Source organism: Trichosurus vulpecula, chromosome 6, assembly GCF_011100635.1.
Source record: "Trichosurus vulpecula isolate mTriVul1 chromosome 6, mTriVul1.pri, whole genome shotgun sequence".
In the NCBI taxonomy this organism is placed as follows: domain Eukaryota; kingdom Metazoa; phylum Chordata; class Mammalia; order Diprotodontia; family Phalangeridae; genus Trichosurus; species Trichosurus vulpecula.
Window position 1 is genome coordinate 226420715 of NC_050578.1, and position 21975 is coordinate 226442689.

A 21975-nucleotide genomic window follows, 5' to 3' on the forward strand; every position below is an offset into this window, starting at 1 on the left:
GTAAATAAAATATTGAATCCTATGAGGTCAAATAAGGGAGAAATTGCTTCTGGCGTTGGGGAAGGATGGGGGGATATCGGTGGCTTCATGGAGGTGGCGGCATTTGCAGTGAGCTTTGAAGGGATGATCATGATGGTGGTGGTGATGGTGATGGTGGTGATGATGATGATGATAGCATTTATATATGGCTTTAAGGTTTGCAAAGCACTTTACAAATATCAACTCGTTTTATCCTCACAACAATCCTGGGAAGTAGGTACTATTATTATCCCTATTATACAGATGGGGAAACTGAGGCTGGAAGCACTTCAAGTGATTGGCTCGGGGTCACAAAGCTAGTGTTTGATTTGAACTCAGGTCTTCCTGACTCCAGGTCCAGTGCTCCATCCATCGAGTCACCTAGCTGCTGCTAACACAGTAAGGTAGGTTGTACAAGTATCATTACCTCTGCAACCTGAGTGTTAGATCTCAACCTGTGACTGGCCCAAGTCAGTCTTGGAGACCTTTCTTTGATCATAATTTCTACTGGCTCATTTGGCCCCAAAATTTGGTCCATGTGCCTCAGGAGTTCCCACGTTCTCTGTAAGCATTGAGGCTAATAAAAAACCTTAACCACAGAACAGGTTTATCAAGAGCAATTTTTAAAAACCAGGAAAGCCCCCTTGCCAAAGCAAAAGTGATAGTTCCCCTTCTAGTGAGTTCCATTTCCCTACTACACAGAAGTTTAGCCTTGGTTTCTGCAAAACTCATAGTCCAGTGCTTGACTGTGCCTTAGCCATGGGCACCACCATTGTGAATCCTCAGATTAGTTCAATGTCCACTGTTTTCTTTCTTCCTTCCTTCCCTCTGGTGTCTGCGTACTCCAGTATCAACATGATGGCCCCACTGTCAATCCCACATTCTCTGTCTGAATCCCTGTCTCTCAGCATAGTCCAGCAGCTCTTGGTTCTCTCCATACAACAATTTCATTCATCATGGTGCCCATAGCTCCTGGTTAGGACCCAGCGTCTCTCAGTATTTACCAGGCAGCGTGGGCACTTCCCCTAGCTAGCCTTGCATGCCTTGTGGCTGCTCTACTCAGAACCTGTGTCTCCTCTCCATTGCATACCCACTCTCAGCCTTCCATTCTACTCTGTGCAGAGTTAGGATTCAAACCTTGAGACTGCAAATTCATTACTCTTGGAAGCAGTGCGCCATACTGCTTCTGAAGGGTAAGGGTGTGGAAGAGCAATTAGACGTACTCTATTCTCTCCTAGGGTAGAACCAGAAGTAAGGAGAGGAAGTGCCATGGCTCAGAATGGCCTCTCAGGTTTTACATGCTATTCAATTTGGCAAATCTATGAACCATCATCCCCTCTTGGGTTCATGAAAACCAGAATTTCCCCTGGGAATGTAACAATTTGGTTCACTTCTGTTATCTATAAAAAAAAAAGGTAAAAGACCCCAATGCAAGCATTTAAGCTAACAAACCAGCAAATACATCTAATATTTTGTTTAACATGGAACAAGATGCAAAGGACTCACAAATGAAACAGTCAAGACAACTGTTCTCTCTCTATTGAAGTTCATCTGTCTGTCTGGGATCTTCCTCAGTCCTTCATATTTTTAACTACAAGGAGGTTGAGTGCATCCTGGCAAGGGAAAAAAAACATCTTAGGGTCAGCACCAACCAATCCTTGACACCCAATCATGAGTCAACCTATTATCAATCAGTCAGTCAGAACCAGGTCTGCTCATTCAAAGTTCAATACTCTTCCCTTTATAACAAGACCCTACAAAGGAAGTAGCAAAACTCATCAGAAGGTACTTGAGAGACTTTTAGGCTTGGATGAAATAAAAAGGCAGAGAAAACTAAATTTTATAGCAGCTTCATTTTCACTTGGCCTGGAGTCTGATTATCATGTTTCCCTGATATGGGTTAACAGTCCAATTCACTTTAAATGGAGCTCCAAGTTTGTCTATTTTTAAGGTACAGCTAATGTACCCACTGTACAGATGTCACTTCAAGATATGAGCTATAATTCCACTAGTACATATATGTGATTCTAATTCCTGCATTCCCTTCTCCTATGCTTTCTTCTTAGCCAACAAGTCCTTTGCCTTATGCTTACACAATACAGAATTTACTGACTTGTGAAAAAAAATTTGGATGTCACTTAAGAGCAGTCTCTTGTCAATAACAAAAGAGGCCAATATGTCTCCTTCTATTCACAAGGTGTGAATGATGAGCGTGAAGCAATCTAAGCTGCGTTACATTAAGTCGTATAAATCATCATTTCTGGAAACTGATTTAAATACATTTAAAAAAAGAGACAATGATAACCTCTCCCTCTGTACTTGTGTCTTGTGTTTACTAATGCAGCAGCGATGCAGTGGGGAAGATTCAACAAAAATTTGTTACTTTACTAGTTATGAGTCAGGCCTTGTGCTAGGTTTTAGAGATGCGACGATTAAAAAAATGGCACAGCCCTTGCCCTCAAAGAGCTTACGATTTACTGCAGGGAAACAACATGTACACAGATAATTCTTATATTAGGAAGGGTATAATGGGGATGCTCTTAGTTTTCATTACATGGAATTACTCATTATTCATAGAATCTTTTCCACAGGCCCAGGACAATTCAGAGGGGAGGGAGATGGTTCATAACTCTGAGACACTCCAACAGAAAAGAGATTGTCCATAATCTCTTTGCGAGAGACAGGACCAATGAAGTGGGATTGTCCTAAAGTTGGAGGAATAAATCTCATTGCTAGAGGGTGCCATGGGACAGAATAAAATAGACCCTATTTGTACTTGGCATTCTCTCTTTCTCTCCCCTTCCCATTTATGAAGCAAAAAGGGTTCGGGGTGGGGTGGGGGTGTCAAAAGATGAACTTCAAACTTCAGGAGCTGATGATCTCTGCATTGAGAAAATCCGCCAAGGACAGGTAACCACTACGGCTGCTGTTGCATAGTGGGCAGGTGAGTTGGGAGTGGGAGGGTAGGGAGCATGCGCTATGCCAAGCACTTTACAAATATTACTTTATCTGGTCCTTGCAATAACCGTGGGAGGTAGGTGCTATAAATCTCAGTTTACAGTTGAGGGAACTGAGGCAATCAGGGATTAAGTGAGCTGCCCAGGGCCACACAACCAGTAAGTGTCTGAGGCCACACTAGAACTCAGGTCTTTTAGACTCTAGCTAGACCCAGTGTTCTAGTTAACATCATATTCCCCACTTTCCTTTCCATAAGTCTGGGATTGGGAAGGAAATATCAGTTCTCTTTATGAGCTATGGATATGCACAAAGAAGCTTTTGACAGGAAGAACTTATATTTTCTTGTGCATTTTCTGCCTTATTTTTAAAGCTATGTGATCACACACAAAGCTTTGGTGAATCTTGGGGTACAGAGGGATGACCCCTGAAAGAGTGAACTATATCACAGTGGTGGGGGGGGGGCAATGAATGAAAAATAGAATTAAATTTTGCATTTTAATATTTGATCAATATTTCATCTTCTAGGTTAGATTGAGACTCAAGATAAGAAGAGGTTAAAAGAAATTCAATTCTGGGTCATTCTCAAAGAGCTGTCATGCTGGAAGGAACAGTTTTGGCATTTGTGGGCTTGACTGCCCTCTACAGGTTAAAGAGGATACTGCAGCCTGCTTTTTTTCTTGTTTTGTTTTTTAGTGGCTAGCCTGTGAGCATGTGGGATGGATGAGGGACTTAAAAAAGCCCAGAATGACAGCATAAATAAAGTGTGACCTAAATTTTGCCCCCTGAGCTAATTCAAACCCCTCAACAGGATTTTTACTTTCAGCCCTTAGTCAATACCACACCATAGGTTTATTTACCTCTGATATATGTGGCATGTGTTTGTCACATGTAGGGAAGACTTGAAATCAACACAAAAAAGAGATCTAGACAGTGTTCTAGAAAAATCTGGAGAGGGGGAGAGAAGGGGAGAGACAGAGAGAGAGAGAGAGAGAGAGAGAGAGAGAGAGAGAGAGGAGGGAGAGAGGGACAGAATGCTTTTAGTGTACTCTAGAATATAAAACATCACAAATTTTTTTCTGTTAAAAAAAAAAATAAAGACCTCATGGATTAATTGGCACCTGAACTTGGCCTAGGAAGGAGGGAACAAATTCTAAGAATGGACACAGTTCGTGCAGAATCAAAAATTGGCATGTGAAGATTGAAGAACAGCTCATGGTCCAATTTGGCCACTGAAGTATATAAAGGAGAATAAATGTAATAAGGTTAGAAAAGTACCCTGGAGAAAGACTTCAAAAGGCTTTAAACCTCCTTAGTGCTATCTGCAATAAAGAATCACTGAAGGTTTTCAGACAGTCAGATACACTGTACCTTGACTCCAACATAGTGATGTCACTTTGGTCCTTTTTCAGAACGAAGGACAACTGACCAATCAACCAATATGGATTTGTTAATTAAAAAAAATTACTAATTACTATTATCCTAAGTAATGTACAAGTAACCATTAGTATTAATGGATTGCAGTGGGCAGGGTCAAGAAGCAGGAAGGACATGATTATGGTCATGTAGGTAAGGCTGAGCTAGAGTGTGAGTGGAGAGAAGGGGAGGAGTGAGGGGTTGTAGAAGTAGGATCAAGTGGACCTGATAACTTCACTGCATTCTTGGTCTAAGCTCTGTAAGTCCCTGTCCTGGGTTTGAGTCTGAGCAACAGTCCTGTAGACCCATTGCTCAGGGTTTGAGGTGAGGGCTGCCGAACTCAGCTCTCAGAAGCTAGTTGGGAAGTCTTTGCTGGTTCACTCTGGAATGCCATTTCAAGGCACATGTCCTTTCCTCAGTCTGCCCTGGATCTACAACCTAGAACTAGGTAGTGCCAGCTGTCACCCGTTCCTGAGCCAGGCATAACTGTATGCCCCCCTTTCCCTGGTGCATGGCCTCTCCTTGGGATAGTGGAGTACTCCTGACCAGATCCAGTCCCCAGTAGCCACCTGCTTTTCTATCTGTCTCCCTATGGTGACCCTATGATTTTTTTTCCTCAAATATCCTGAAACAGGATTTTAGCAGTGGTGTGGGTTTTGAAGCAGCTAAGTAGTACAATGGGTGGAGTGCCAGACTTAAAGTTAGGAAGACTTATCTTCCCAAGTTCAAATCCAGCCTCAGACACTTACTAGCTGTGTGACCGTAGACAAGTCACTTAACCCTGTTTGCCTGTTTCCTCATCTGTAAAATGAGCTGGAGAAGGAAATGGCAAATAACTGTGCTATCTTTGCCAAGTCAACCCCAAATGGGGGCCTGGTTACTGACTTTGTGTGCCGTGGCCTCTGTTTTGTCAGCTAGGGCTATATGGTGCTGCTGCTCACCTGGTGCTGAGCTGGAGCTGGCTGGTGTGCCAAGGTCGAGGCCAGGTGATGTCCTTCTGAGTTCCTCCGGGGTACACGTGGTGTGAGGTGTGGGGGAGGGATGGTCTGGCTAAACAAACTGTAGTATATGAATGTAATGGAATACTACTGTGCTATAAGAAATGAGCAGAGGGACTTCATTATAATCTGGAAAGACTTATATGAACTGATGCTGAGTGAGGGGAGCAGAACCAGAACATTATATACACTTACAGACACACAGTATCTGTAAGGACTAACTTTGATAGACTTGGCTCTTCTCAGCACTGCAAGGTTCAAAGACAGCTCCAAAAGACTTATGAAGGAAAAAGCTATCCACATCCAGAGAAAGAACTACAGAGTCTGAATGCAGATTGAGGCAAACTATTTCCTCTTTTTTTTTCCCTTCTTTTTTGGTTTCATTTCTTCTCTCTCATGATTCATTCCATTGGTTATAATTCTTCTTTACAATTGGACTATTATGTAAATAAGTTCGATGCAAAGGTGTATGTAAAACCTGTATCAGATTACTAGCCGTCTGGGAGGGAGGGGGTGAGGAGAGGGAGGAACTCAAAAACTTGTAGAACTGAGTGTTATAAACTAAAAATAAAAAACAAATTAAAACCCCAAATAGAGTCGCGAAGATCGCACACAACTAAAAACAGTAATAGAAAGATTAAGATGAGGGGGGGAAGCTAATGAATTCAGTTTTGGACATGTTGGGTTTAAGATGTCTACGCGACCTTTCAGAAATACAATAGGCATCTGGAGATGTAAGAATGACCATCAGGGGACAAATAAGGGCGAGATAAATAGATCTGAGAATGATTTGCATCGCTGATAACTGAATCCATGGGAGACACGTCACCAAGGGGGCTTTGGAGAACACTCATAGTTAATGGGTGTAACCTAGTTGAATGGTGAAGATCCACCAAAAGACATTAGAAAGGAGAGGTTAAACAGGTAGAAGGAGATAGCAGCTTTACAAAAACCTAGACACAAAAGTACCAAGAAGAGGATGATTAACAGGTCACCAAGGCTTCAGAGAGAGAAAAGGTCCTTAGCTCTGGCAATTAAAAGATCATTAATCATTGTGGAAAGATGAGTTTGTGGAGTGATGAGGCAGAAGCCAGACTGCCAGAGATGGAAGAAGAGAATAAGAGGGAAGGGAATGGAGGCACCACTTGAAGATGGCCTTTTCAAGTTTAGACATGAAAGGAAGGAGAGATGAAGGACAGGTAGTGAGGATGAGGGAAATAGGACATATCTGTAGGCAGCAGGGAGACAGACAACAGACTGGGGAAGACTGAAGGTTAGTGAGAGAGTGGGGATGATGGAAGGAGCAATCTGTTAAAAAAAAAAAAACATGGGATGGAATGGGATCATGTGTGCATGTAGAGGAATTTGGTTTGTCAATGAGAAGAGCCATCTTCTCACGGGAGACAGAGATGAAAGAGTAAGGGAAGGCAGCAGCGATGTGAAGGAGTGATGAAGTGAAGAGAAGAGTAGCTCTTGACAAACGTCCCAATTTTTTCAGTGAAATATGAGGCAAGAGAGTGGTTGTGGCAGGTCTGAGAGGGAATAAGGAAATTTGGAAAAGTTGCTACAAGTTGAATCATCAATCAATTGCTGTTCAGTTGTGTCCGATTCTTTGTGGCCCCATATGGGGTTTCTTTGGCAAAGATACTGGAGTGGTTTGCCACTTCCTTCCCCAGTAGATTAAGGCAAACAGAGATTAAGTGACTTGCCCAGGGTCACACAGCTAGTGAATGTCTGAGGTCAGGCTTAGAACCCAGGTTTCCCTGACTCCAGGCCCAGCACTCTATCCACTGAGCCACGCAGCTGACTCCAAAATTAGGGGGGTGTAAAAGGATTGCCTTGCCACAGGGAAGACCCAGTTGAGATTTATATAACATAAATTTGTAGTGCATAAACAGTATGGTCTCATGATTTTTTCCAGCTTCATTTGGCAGCATGAGTATAGGGGGTGCAGATGGTAGAAGAAATCCAAAGCTGAGGCTCGGCAGGGCAAGGCTGGCAAGAAGGGGACGAGGGACTCCAAGAGTGTGTAGCCATTCAGTGCGGGGTTGACAGCCTGGGAAAAACTGAGGAGTTGAAGGGCTGGAGGTCATAGTGAGGATAAAGAACAGAGTTGGGGATGCAAGGGAGAAGCAGAGGCTGAATGACAATGAATTGTGATTAGATAAGGAAATTTCAGAGTTTGGGAATGTGGAAGTGGAACATTTGAGTGATAGCAAGACTATGACCCATCTTTCTGGGAAGCTAAGAATGGGCTGAGGTCAGGGGAAACGAGTAAACTGAGGAACCTTGAGGTTACAGTGTTTGAGGGGCTATCACCATATCTAAGACCCCACCATGATAGCAGGAGTTAGGTAAGAAAGAGCCCGGTATTGAACTCATTGAAGAAAGGAGAGTAACCCAGAGTTTGGTAGATAAAAGCTACCAGAATCTTGAGTGATAAATATGAACTGAATGAACCTCAAATGAAGAGAGGCGTGATGGTGATAGAGGAATACCCTGGAAATGGCAGTTGGTGGGGAGGAGGGTGGGGGATCTGAAAGTGCAACCAGTTCTGGAAAGGGTGCCGGGTCTCGGTGAGTGCCAAAGATGGATGGAAAAAGGAAAAGGTTTAAGATGAAAACATTCCAAGAGCACAGTTGTTGAAGGGATGGGCAACTTTAAAGTGGGAGCTGGGAATGGGGGAGGTTTACCTTAGAATCTAAGAATATTTGAACGATAATAGCGGTAAGGCTGGGAATGACTGGGATGGGGAAGAGTATGATAGGGTGAGAGTATTAATTGAGAAATGAGTTCAGCTAAGTTATCAGTTCAGCCTGGAGTGGAGTTGTAAGGCAACTAGTATGGAGGTGGAACTGTGAGAGGCTAGACTATAGTTATTTGTATACCTATTGTTCTTTATTAGACTATGCCTTGAACACAACACACGATGGTTGGTAATGCTTGTCTAATGAGTAGAACTGGGAATTCCGGTGGACCGCACGCTCAACAAATTAAAAGGCTGTAATCTCAGGCTGAAGTCCAGAGTCAAGTGACGTGGCTAGGTCACAAAAGAAGCAAGTGGCAGAAGAGGAATTTGAACCCAGGCCATTTGACCCCTAATCCGGCACTCTTTCTGCTCTATCATGATGCCTTCTAGAGGGGACTATGCCCAGTTGTGAGTATCCTACTTTAAGAAATATATCTAAGATGCCTGGGAAGGTGAAGGGTCTGGAAACCACAAAGGGATGAATAAAGGATTTAGTATGTGCAAAGAAAGCACTGTGCTAAATGTGGGGGATAAAAACAGAAGAGACAGTCCTTGCTCTAAGGTGGGCACCTTGTAGAGGGGTAGTCATTCGTGTAAGGTTTCAGGGGCGAATCAGATGGAAGGGTACAGCAGCAAAGCAGATGGGAACGTCTCTTCTTTCGTGTCATTTCCAGTGATGATACATCCACTTCTGATGCTGAATCATTTGACAGTACTATAAGGACCTTGGTGACAAGAACTTTCTTTTCTAGGTCTTCAATAGATACGGCTATAGGACCTACAGGAGCCACATCATGTGAGAAATTATTAAAGAAACTCAAGCCAAGCAGAATTGTGCTGAGGGTTACTGATGGTTAGTAAATTCCATCCACCTGCAGAGAGAGAACGGATCTACTTGGAGCGCAAAATGGAGACTGTTTTTTTTCTTTTTTTTCCCCACAATGCAGCTAATGTGGAAATATGTCTTCCAGGACTTCATATGTATAATGGCTATCCTATTTCTTGCCTTCTCAATGAGTGGGGCAAAGACTGGAGAGGGAGACGCTTGAGGTTCGAGTCCCACCACTATCCCATACTAATTGTATGTACTGGGCAAATCACTTAGCCTCTTGGTGCAGTGCAGAGTAATTCCTGATCTGCAATGGTAGAGGGAGTTGTCACCCAGAGTTGGGTAAAGGAATGAAAGAGAGTTCTAGACCAAAATGCAAAGCACTGCGATGGACGCTAGGAGAGGCTACAAAAATAAGACACAACCCTCTCTACCTTTCTAGAGATTGTCCAGTTGAGGCAATAACAACACACAGAAATAAACATTATTATGGATAACTCACACTTACATAGAGCATTTAAGGTTTAAAAAGCACTCCTCAGTCAGTTCCTAAGTTCAAAGTAAGTTATTAATAGAAAAGCTTCTGTGAAATAAAATCCACGCACAACACTGATGTTTCTCAAGTGTTTTATTCCCATCACAGTTTAGCTTACACTGAGTATCTTAAAAATATTGTACACAAAACATAATAAACAATTCCAAAGACAATCTACTTTGCCAAGTGAATGCAATGTCACACGGTAAGTTAGGGCCTTACCTTCCCATTCGTTTCATGGCAGCTCTCTCCCTCCGAAGGACTGAAACTTGTGCCAAGTGGACTTTATTAATTTGGGGCATTAGAACAAGTCTTCCAGGAATGCCACATTTGTGAAGGGGCCTTTGCATGCCACTGGCTAAATTTTCCCCCAGTAAAACATGCTCAAGGATTCCTTCTTAGTAGCCACTGAAAAGGAATCTACAACTACTAGCTTGAAGTCAATGACATTCTTAGAAAAAGAAACAACGTTGAACTGAAAATAGCAGACACATTCCTACTATACAAAGGTCAACAGTATGAGGGAAGCAACTAAACAGTTAATAATGCTGACAAAATAACTCTGGAAAGGCAACAGTCATGAGGGCTTCAGTGGTGTGAAGCTTCACTGCTCTGCCAAGGCCAGGCTCATAAATGATAATTCAAGTTCATATTTTGAAGTAAAAATTTACTCTGTCCTACTGTTTAAATTAGTACTACTTTGTCCATAGAGTATGTTTTAAATCCTTTTATGTAAAAATACTCAAACCTTTGCTGTGAGGTCTAAGGAAGTTTAATCGGATCACATAAAGCAGTGAGACATGTACATGTTAATATATTTTCTGTGTATTTACAATAAATTCATTTGTTAATACTGTGACACATTATATTTTAGAAACCAGGTTTTAAAGATGACCAAATCTTTCTAAATTAATAATAATAATACAGGGCTTCTCTTGTTTCTAAAGAAGACTCTAATGCATTGACAAATTTCTGGGAAAACAAAACTGACAAAACCTTGCAGAATGGCAAAGCTCGGAATCAGAGGCATTCCAAACAAGCAGCAAGCAGCAGACGGCTTTTCCAGTGCTACCTATTTAGAGTTGTTACCGTTTGAGAGACAGTGTTCTTTATTTGGTGGCTTAAGACAAAATAAAGCATTGATCTAAAGCAGCTACAAACAAAAAGCTACCAATCGGGTACAAAAACCAGAGCCTTATAAGTATAACATGCATTAGAAAGTGTAATTACATAACATACTTTAAGTACCAGACTAATAAATTAAGGATGAAAATTCCATAACTATTTTAACCAATTTATTATATTTACCAGTGAAGATGTGCACTGGCACAAAGTTTTCGTCCCTAAAAATCATAGCAGTGCAATTTTTCTACCCCCTTCAGACTGTATTTGGAGTGATGCTTTGGAAACCCTCTTCTGAGTTTTCAAAGAAGAATAGTATTCTAAAATATTATTTCGATAGAAATTATTGCCATTAATTTTGATCACCCTAATATACAGGCACAACTGAAATATTGGCAAAACTAGTTTAAAGAGAACAAAGAAGTTGAGGTCAGAATTTTAAAATTCAGATGAATTCATGATAAAAATTCAAAACAAAACATCAAAAATCAAACCCCACAAAAGTAGAAAAACTTTATATCCTAACTGAATTCCTCAATCTTCCAAGGGCCTGAAATTAAACCAATCAGCACAAACCTAAGAAGGAAAAAATAAGAACCATAGTATGTCAGTCTCATTTTCCCAGTTGATGCTCTGTAAAAAAAAAAGGCTGATCTCAGCAGGAATATTAACACTTTTGTTTTCCAGCAAGTACTGTTGCATATCCATTAGGTTATCACTTGGGAAAGAGAGGGAAGGGAGAAGGGAAAATCAACAGCCCCAATTACCAAGTCAGGGATAAGTGTACGCAGGTCCTGGGATTATAACAGCTAGATTAGCTCTACGGGTTTAGATGAAGAGTTCTCTTGCAACCTGCCATTAATACTTGTCTGTAGTTACTGGCTAGGTGGTCATTTAGAAGTTAGTGTTTCCCCACCCAAGCAAATCAATGTCCTTTTCCAATTGCCATTTTGCTTCGTCTTCTTCCTTGCCACTTAGAATGCCTTCCCTCAGCTGTTTGATAGGAAAATGTTCCCTTTTTCCATTGGTGAAGAGATGATTTCAAAACAGAAAAATATGGAACTGCAGATCCTGAGATGAAAATACAGGGAAATTAAAACCAAAGTGCTTTGTTACTCGAACTTCTGTTTCAGTTTTTTCTGGAAGATAGCTGGCAGAATAGAGACAACTGCTAAAATCATCAGGACAAATACTGAGTTCCAGGAAACAGCTTCCCCTGCTGTTGTAAGCTGGTAGAGTGTTGTTCCTGCTTTGATTGCTACGAAAGATGGAGGTGCAACACCTGGAATAAAACACAAAACCAAAGGATCAAGATACGTGATTTAAGTTTTAAGAACAATACGCCGCCTCTCATTTTTGAAAGATAATTCATGAAAGACACAGGACAAAAACACCACTTAAAGGTTTGCCGAAAAGTGAATCATTTTAAACTGACAGGTCAAAGAATTAACAATAGCTGGGTGACTTGGTACTGATCGATTCCCCTCCATGGGCCTCAGACAGGGATGGGCTAAATGATTTCTAAGATTCCCTTTAAAACTTCATGACTCCAGGAATACTTACTACATCATATACAGTAAGTACCAAGTCCCTTTTTTCAATTTTAGTCAAAAGCTGTAAACAAAGAGTTGGGTTTTTTTTTCCATATTTGTTAATAAAAATGGAAAAGCCTACGTCTTCATCAATTTCTCTATTAGGAATTGAAACCATTTTTAGAAACCTAAGTCCTAAGACCATTAAGGTCTTCTTCTGATGCCTCGTCGGCAGGTGATCCCAGGTTTGCAAAGGTTTTGTCAACTCAGCACAAACTAAGAACGAACCTACCACTTTAGAGAAGGGAATGGATGAGGTGTGGCTATTTTCACTTCAGAACCAGGATTAGCCAAGTGTTGGGATTTATCAACAAGTTCTTCACCAGGGTTGGGGGGGGGGGGCAGTCACAGCAGATCTCAAAGACAGTCTACTAAGTGGCAAAGGATTTGCAAGCATTAACCAAAAACGTGAAAAATCACTACTTATTTTGTTATCTTAGTATTTTAATGGGAATCTGAAAAAACAGATCTGACCAGGAAGACCTCAAGTTCATCTAATATTTATTCTGCCTCCAAGCAGGCTGCCCACAGACAAATTTCAAAATGGGCTAAATTTTCTTCAGAGAATGAAATTCAACAACTTCCTTAAATGATTAACATTTATGTCAAAGATATAGTACCGGATAAAAATCAAAAGGGAAACTGCAAGACAAAAGAAATCAAGGCTTCCTCGTAACCTGCTGTGGTCTCATATAACAAGAGTTTTAAATTCTTATATAATCCTGTCCTCTAAGTCAGTCTCCAGTAGAGGGCAGTGTTCTGTAAAATATGTACAACTAAAGTCTTACCTAGAAAAGTACCAATAAAAAACACTTTTAATGGTACATTTATAACAGGAGATGTTATGTTAATAAACCAGTTAGGCAGAAAAGGAGTTATTCTCAAAAATATTATGTAGTTAATGAGATGGTCTCGATGTCGTTCAACCTGTTATAAAAGAGAAAAGGATTAGAATTCAAGCAAATTCTATCTAGGATTCCAACTTTTCTTTCAAAATATCTTACAATGCATACGCCTGCTAATCACTGATCTTATCCAGGTGAAATGAACAAAAAAGGAAATAAGTGGAAAAAAATATGAAAATATTCAGTGGTGGCAATGAAGGAATTGTTCTAGCATAAATCCGCATAAGATATTGAATGTAACAAATTCTGATTTTTAAATAAGAAATAGAACTGGATTTTCTTTTAGGATATGTGCTTACAATTTCTACCACAATTTTATCAATGGGGGTTTCTTTATTTTTTGGGCAAAAACATGCCAATAGCTTTTTAGGACAATAAACAACTTACAATTATCTATAAATTCCCTGCAGAGAAGCACAAGTATTCAGGATAGCGTAGCAGAAAGAGCAATGGAATGGGAGGTAAGAGACTGCTTGTCCTGAATCCACCTAAATTCCCTATGTAGGCAAGGATAAATGCCTTTACCTCTTTAGACCTCAATTTCCTCATCTGCAAAATGTAAGAATTGAAACTAAAAAATTTATAATGTTATTTCCACTTATAAGAAGTGTCTCGGTATACACAGTAAGAAAAGAGCAGCAAATTTGGAGGGCAAAGAGATCCACTTTAGGTAGGCCTTTTTAAAAAAAAAAATCCTCTTATAATAGACTTCCATTTCCTTTGGGTAAAGGTAACCTGAAGAAGGCTGACAGAGGACAGGAAAATGATAATTATACACTTGAAGTTACAAGTAAAAACTGATAGTGTCCCTTTTTCCATAAGCCACTGCTTTCTCCTTATCTCTGCCTTATTTGTAAATTCAACCCTAAACTCTTCACTATGGATAACAATCCTTTTCTAAGTTCTTATCCTTTTGACCTCTCCATAATATTTAACATTGCTAACCAAATCCACAAGCATTTATTTAACTCAATATTCCAAGTACTACACTAAACACTGAGATGCAAAGGAAGGCAAAAATCATTTCTGTCTTTGAGCAACTTACATTCTAACAGGGGATAGAACAAGATAAATAAAGATCTATACTGAATAGATGGAAGACACTTGGTGGTGGGTAGGTGGTCAGGAAAGGCTTCCTGGAATGGGTGGCACACTGGCAGAGTCTGGAAGAACCCTGGGAACCAGAGAGGCTGAAGTGAAGAAGCAGAGCATTACAGATATGGAGAAAGAGTCAGTGCAGAGGCACACATAGGAATGCAGTGCACGTTCAGACAACTGTAAGGAGACCAACGCTGCTGGAACGTAGAGCACGGGGAGAAGGGCCAAGCATGAGGGGCCTGGAAAGACAGGAAGGGGCCAGGCTAGAAAGAATTTCAAATGCTACCATGCGAGAGAGGGAGGAGTCAGGGACGACAATGAGATGTGTGAGCTTAGACTGAAAGGACGGTGGTGTCCTCAACAGTCTGACTGAGAAGGCGTGATCAGGCAGAGAGAAGAAGAATCAGGAGAAGGCGTCTGTTATGGAAACCCAGGAGAAGGTGACTGGCAATATAAAATGCTTCAGAACACAAGAAGGATAAGGACTAAGAAGAGGCTATTTAGACTTGGCAATTAAGAGATCACTGGTAACTTCAGAGAGCGCCACTTCACAGTTGAATGATGAGGTCAGAAGCCAGGCTGCAAAAGAAGAGTGAGAGGAAGTGGAGGCCTTGAGTTCAAGGAGTTTAACCATGAAGACAGAAAAATTATAGGACAGGAGGGGAAACACAGGTATGTTTGTAGGGAGCAGGGAAGGAGTTTTACTAGCTTAAAACTGCACTAAGACATCTGGGGTATTCTAGATAAGAAAGTAGGGAGGACAAATGGGGACAATTTGCTGGAAAAATGGAAGAGTATGGGAAATAAGAGCAAATGTAGGAGAGTTGGGCCCTGGCAAGAAAAAGGAGACTGGAGTGAAGGAGGAAATAGTGGGGATGTCTAAATATGGGAGATGAGACAAGAGGGAAAAGGGGGGAACTTTTGGAGAATAGTCTCGATTCTTTCCACAAAGAAGCAAAGTTCCCTGGAGGGTGAGATGGAGTGGGAGGTTGAAGAAGAAATGAAGATTTCAAATAGCTGCCACAGAGAGTGGGATAGTGAAGCAGTCAGAAAGGAACAGAAGGTCTGCTCAACAGAGCTCCTTTTCTTTCTACCTAAACTTAACTCTATTTAGTTCTGTTGGGGAGCCATACTTCCAGTCATCCAAGTTCCTGACTTCAGAATCACCCTCATTTCTTTGCTCTCCCCAACTCTTCACACATTCAATCGATTGAGGCTATTGTGGATTCTATTTCTGTATCGTCTTCCTCAAGCCTCTCCTCCAATCCACAAAGCCACCTTGCTAGCATGGGTACTCATCAGTTCTCGTCTGGACTATGGCGACAGCTTCTTTTTGCTGGCCTCCCTGCCTCGTCTCTCCCCTCTCTAATACACCCTGTCATATCTGCTCAACAAAAATTTACCTTCTCTCCCTTCCACCCAGTTAAACACTAGCTCATCACCCAATTTTATATTATGACCTGCTATTACAAAATTTTATGGGAATCTAAAAAGTAGATGACAACTAGGATGTTTTGATATTAAAGATTTAGAGTTAAACTTAAAAACTCATTCTAAAATGCTAAGTAAAAAAAGCAAAAAATGTACTGTCCATTTTCATTTAAGGTATCTACAAAGCACAGGGGTTTGTACCTAACAGTAAGTGAACATGCCTACTAAATACAAATCTCAATTTCCTACTGGTCTAGTAATATCACAAAAATTTTAGAAGTTAACAGATTACTAATGTAGGCAATAGCAAAAGTAAAATCCTACAAAATCTAGACTCAAATTTAATTACTCCCATAAATTGCTTGGGAAGATAAGCAATAATACTAAGGAGGTTCAGTAGCAAATATGCCTAAAGAATTTAATCTGTAAGCGACTTCATTCTAAAAAAAAAAAAAAAAAAAAGATTTTTAAAAGTGATTTTGTGACCTTTTCAGATGAGATTAAATCAAGTCATTTAAAACATCACAGAAACACAGAAAATTTGGCTTTTAATGATTATGGGAACTAATTGCTAAAATTACTGTGATCATGTAAGACATTAAATTCACTGAAACGAAATTTTTCATTTGTAGGAAATTAAACATCTCTTTTTCTTTCAATAAATACTGAGTGGCTGCCTAAGTTCTGTAATACACTATAAGTAACTTAATTAAAAGCACATTGTATTCGGCATCACAGAATCTCAGACGGAACCTCAGAGGTTCATTAAGAACACCCCTACCTGAAGTATAAACCTTTCCACTGAGAAGTGGTGCATTTAATTTGAATCTCACTATCAATGTCACAGTGATAAACAAAGGTTTAAAGAAATACAGCACCAACAACAAAACAGTTTACATTTTAATCAAAATTCTTAATTGTCCATTTTATTGTTATTTTAAGTAAAGATGTTTGTACATAGTAAGGATGGTACATTCAGTACTGTACTATATAAAACTGCATCAATGCAAAGGAGATTTTTACCTGCTGTGACCATTTCACCGCCTTTTCTGTTAAATACTTGTATACCACTGGTCTCCCAACCAAATACGAAAGCATGTAACAGAAGGACGCACCGAGTCCAGAGCACTAAAAAGCAACAGAAAGCTATGAGCACAACTAGACTTCCTTAACTTACTGATAGGACCCTCTTCACTCTAAGGATTCACCTAACCTCAATTTCATGTGGTCCTTAGGATCATAGATTTAGCACTAGAGGAGACCTCAGAAGTCATTTAGTCCAACCTTCTTATTTTGGAAATGGGGAGACTGAAGCCCAAAGCAGTTAGGTTACTTGCCCACGGTCACACAGCTGGTAAGTGGCAGAGCTAGAATCTAAATCTGTTGTGCAGATGTAACAAAAAAGAAATAAGAGAAATCAGGTACCATCAATCTGGAACTTCTTTCTGCCCAAGGCTGTCCTTATGAGGCTCTATTACAGTCTTTATAGCTTCCCAGATCAAAAGTTCCACCTCCTTTCCAACAATAGCATGTGACTCCCCAAAGAGCAGTATGTTCTGGGACAGACAGGGAAGGTAACAGAGTGGCTTGGTACTGTCCCATCAAATGGTACAATTTTTATCCGCCACAGAGCCCTTCAGCTTCTGCTAAACCTCATCTCACAGAGTGTCCCTAGGACATCATCACATCCAACTTTAAAATCATTTCCCCACTGCTCCTTACAAAGATATGTGTGTTTGTACGTATACGTATACACACACCCATTCATACATGCATACACACATACTTACCAAACAAACAAGGAATAAGGCTAGTGGAAAGGGATAAAGAAACCCTGAGAGAATACTGAGAAATATAGAACCTGGAATAGCAAATGTTTGCAAGCTATAAACTTAATGGTTAAGGATTAAAATGTAAGTAAAATCCTTAAAAGAAAAGAAATTCAACACTTTAGAATAATGCATATGGTATAATTTACAAAACAACCCACATGAACATAAGTAACACTCAATAGATTTGATTTCTACAAACTATCATAATTCACTTTTTTATACTAGTAGAATGTCTTACCTATAAAGGTTGCTATCCATGGAGTTAATAATGACAGTATAATTTTGCTTAAAAAATGTCCTATTTTAAGAAAATATTAATATATCAAACTTAAAAACCATAAAAATTTGGTAGCCAATCACTTGCTTTGCTGACAGATCACTTCAAATTTAAGCATAGGAAATTGTTTCCACAAAATACAAATTTTTACTAATAAAAAATAGGGGTTATATTAGGCAATAAAATGAAGTTTTAAAAGAATAAAATAGAATTATATTAGCTTGGTGGTAGAAAATAAAGTTAATCTCTCTCTCTACCTCCCATAAAATTTTTGAAATAAATATGTACTTGGTTAAACAATATTCGTATTATAATTTGTGATAGCATTAACAAAAACAAGGAAATAAACTGTCTTGGAAATCTCCTTTAACACAATTATGTAATGTATACAATTATAAGCAAATTATAATAATTATAAATTAATTATATATAACCAAATAAATCATATGAAGTATATAATTTGGTAATCTAAATTAATTATTAGTAGTATAAGTGACAAGCAGACAGATTTTAATACTATCTTAATGCTATTTTTAATACTACCATATTTCACCACATAATCGCCACTACCACATAATTATTGCACCCTGTGGTGTTGGGTTTTTTTTTTTTAGTCCAAAAATGGGTTTATAACCTTTCACTGTGAAATCATCACTCGGTATAATTCCCTTCATCACGCAGCTTAAAAGGTAAACAGAGCAGCAATGCATTGGCCAGCAGCATATGGACATGCATTTATCTCTCACCTGTTGAGTGAGACTAGAATTCTTAGCACACTCATTGTCAGTATACTTCTGAAAGCTGACTTGCATGGCTTGTTTAGAGCACTACAGTACTAACAGTACTGTCACTCAACCCAATGAAGAGCCCTAGGCATAAGGGGAGCGAGCAAGAAGGCAAGGCTCTCATGAGTAAGTCACTTGACATGTTAAGACTTGCATTTTCCCAATTTTTACTTATATTCATCAGTACTCCATGCATCTTAATCCTATACCAAAGACAGTTTAGTAATAAATCATTTTTAAGTAATACTGGCACAATTTAAAATGTATTTTTTATAAAAGCTTCATTTAATGGTCACACCCCACTTTCCGGCAAAAAAAAATTTGTCATAAAATCTTTGACGATAATGCAGTGAAATTACTACTAAAATCAATAAAGGAATTGGGTACAAGACAATAACAAAGACTACAGACAAAACAACTGAATCAAAATAATTAACCATTTTAATCCTAAACAGAATGCCTTTTTATCCACTGTTTTTTCTTCCAACAGAAAACATTTTCTACAAATAAGGGCTATTTTATTCTCCCCTAATGGTACGTCATGGCACTGAGGCGACTCTGGGTTCATGAAGGCTATGTGCTAACATACTTCAAGCTCTTCCCACCAGACTCCAAGTATGGTCTATTAATGGACCATGTCTCTAACGTGAGGACCTGTCTAGCAAAATTAGAAGTTTATGACCACAGCCAACTCTGAAACATCCACTAAATTATCATTAACTAAGAGTCATGTAGTATCTTAAGGTCCAAAGAATTTTACAAACATTATCACCTCTGAGCCCCACAACAATCCTTCGAGGTAAGTACTACAGGTCTCATTCCCATTTTACAGATGGGGAAACAGTCTCATAGGATCATATACCTAGAGCTGGAAAAACCTCAGAGGCCATTTAACTCCACCCCCTCATTTTACAGATGCCCAAAGAGTGTAAATGATTTGCCCAAGGAGCTTAAGAGACTGGCCCAAGTCACACAGTTAAGTGTCAGAAGCAAGCTTTTGGTGTAGGTCTTCCTGAGTTCAAGCCTGGCACTCTGACCACTAGGTCAGGCTGCAATATAAAGGAAATTAAGGTCCTTGAAGTACACAGTAATCTCGAATACTATTGGATGAGAATGTCTGATGGAGCTTTCAATACCCACACCTTCCCTATACACGGGATGGGGGAACAAACTCAAATAGATTCCTTAAAAAGGTTACAAATATAAATGTTCCCCGCTTCAATTTAAAAGTTAAGGTATTAAACTTTACAAAGGACAACTAATTTCACAGGAATGATGTTACAATTTATGTTTCAAGCAAAAGATATAAGAGAGGTTTTGCAATGCCGTTGTAAGATCTAATGTATTAAATGGGACTGCTGATGTTATGAAAAGCATGCTGCTACCTTAATAAAAGTATAAAAGTCTCTCTTGCTCCCAGTAAATACTAAACCTCCCAACAGTGGACTAATTAGTCCAAAAGGTCCAAAGAGCAAGAGACCAGTCCTACATAGTGTATATATCTTGGCTGTTAATCAGTCTTATAATTAGGCTGAAGAAAAAAAGGAAAACCTACCATGGCCCAGGCCCTGTTCATTATTTCTATACACATTTAGCAACAGTAATCATCATCCTTCCTTAAGCTATTCGCTTTGCTAAGCTCCACCCAATTAAGGAACAAAAGCCTAATTTTCTGCAAACAAAAGTTCTATGAATACCTGACAAAGGTCAAAAGAAATGGAGGACACTTGCTTGGTACACTGATTCCAGTGTTCAGTGTCCTTATTTCTCTATAAGTTGTACATTAGAGGAATGTCTTAATTTTTATGACTAATTTAATTAGATTAAATACTCTCACCATGCTCCATGCATGTGAGCTTCTCTGATGTTACTATCCTCAAGGTCTATGGGTAAAAAAGTAGAAGAATGATGAAGACATGGTATATAACAATATTCACCATTATATATTTTATAAAAAGGAACAAGTTGGTCTCTATGCATAAACATTAGATAATGTTGAGATTTTCAATTAGGGGAATTTTCATTGATACTGCTAATTTAAAAGAAATATAACAAGGTGGTTAAAAGAAGCAAAAAGGTGTGTTAAACAGCCCAGCTCTCTGAATCAGTCAATTATCGTTCCCTCCCCAGTTCAGCCACTAACTAGCCATTGACTGTAGAGTAGACAAATCACCTCACGGCACAGAATCTATTTCTTTCTGCATAAAATGAGGGGCTTGAACGTGCTCTCTGCCAATCCTCCCATTAGCATGTCAATGACACTGGATTCTGAGAGGCTATGCCAAGCTCTAGCAGAGTCTAGAAGAGCTTCAAATACAATCCTCAATCCTCACAAGAAGAGGCCTGTGTTTTGAGGCTGCTTAGCAAGGGCAGAGAGGTTATCACCAGGAGTCTGGCCACTTGTAATGAATTCCGTGAGACAAAAAGTAAAACAATGTCCCTCAGCCCTGTTCAACGCCCCCCTCCCCCCTCCGCTTCTGAAGTGATGATAGCAGAGGTAAAGAAGAGAACCAAGAGGTTGCTAAGAATCACATAATTTTCAGAAAACCTGTAAACAATAACTTGACTACTGCTGCTTTCAATGTAAGATCTTTTGTCCCACAGCTATTTAATAGACATCCTACAGAAGAAGCTGAATTATATGAATCTTAACATTCTTGATATAAATGAAGCCAAGAAAGGAACTGGTTTTATCATATACCCAAAAACTACTAGAAACTTTATGGAACATTTGGTTACCACTGTAGACATCATGCTGGATTTGGACTGCTGGATGTATGACCTAAAATCAAATCCTTCCTCAAACACTTACTCAACTTCTGTCACTCTCCATTTATGAATCACCTATAAAACAGACATAATGACGAGCAGCTCACAAGGTGCTCTAAAGATTAAAGAAGATTATTATGTGTAAAGTGCTTTGCAAACCTTACAGCACTATATAAAAGTTGGCTATCATTATCACCACTAACATCTATTGCAGAGAATGAGGAGGCAGAGAAATTCTACCAAGAATTCAGAAAGAGGTGACACAATCAAGATAACCAAAAGACATAGGGGGAAAATCTAAACCCATATTATTAGCACAAAAACATCAGTCACTATAGATCTCTATGGCTATTTTCTCATCTATAAAAATGTTTGATGAGAATAACCTACATAAACTAAGGTCTTCCTTGATGAGAATATTAGAACATAAAAAGGTAGAAAGCAATATTCAACAGCAAATGACACCTACCATCACACAACTGACTAAAAGATACAAGAATTCCTGGATCCAAATGTGCTTATTGTTTGTTGAATATAAAAAAAGTACTTCATTCATTAGAGCAAAATACTCCCCCTTAAAAGTCTTTCCTCCATCAAGATGTTTCCCACTTATATATTAAAAATATACGAAATTCCTTGAAAGACATACGAAAGAGAATCTTAT

The 21975-nt window shown here is 39.4% G+C and overlaps 1 protein-coding gene across 1 annotated transcript in view; it reads right to left on the reverse strand.

Annotated features, from left to right (window-relative positions):
- Nucleotides 1–9575: 9575 nt before the first annotated feature.
- The window catches only part of TMEM41B (transmembrane protein 41B), a 38552-nt gene continuing 26152 nt past the window's right edge, over nucleotides 9576–21975 (reverse strand). Inside the window, exons 4-7 of the mRNA XM_036763979.1 lie at nucleotides 17439–17532; nucleotides 16672–16776; nucleotides 13003–13141; nucleotides 9576–11904 (exon numbers count right to left, since the gene is read on the reverse strand). Of these exons, the coding sequence (XP_036619874.1) occupies nucleotides 11735–11904; nucleotides 13003–13141; nucleotides 16672–16776; nucleotides 17439–17532 (508 nt within the window). The 3' untranslated portion in view covers nucleotides 9576–11734. The remainder of the gene's footprint in view (nucleotides 11905–13002; nucleotides 13142–16671; nucleotides 16777–17438; nucleotides 17533–21975) is intronic.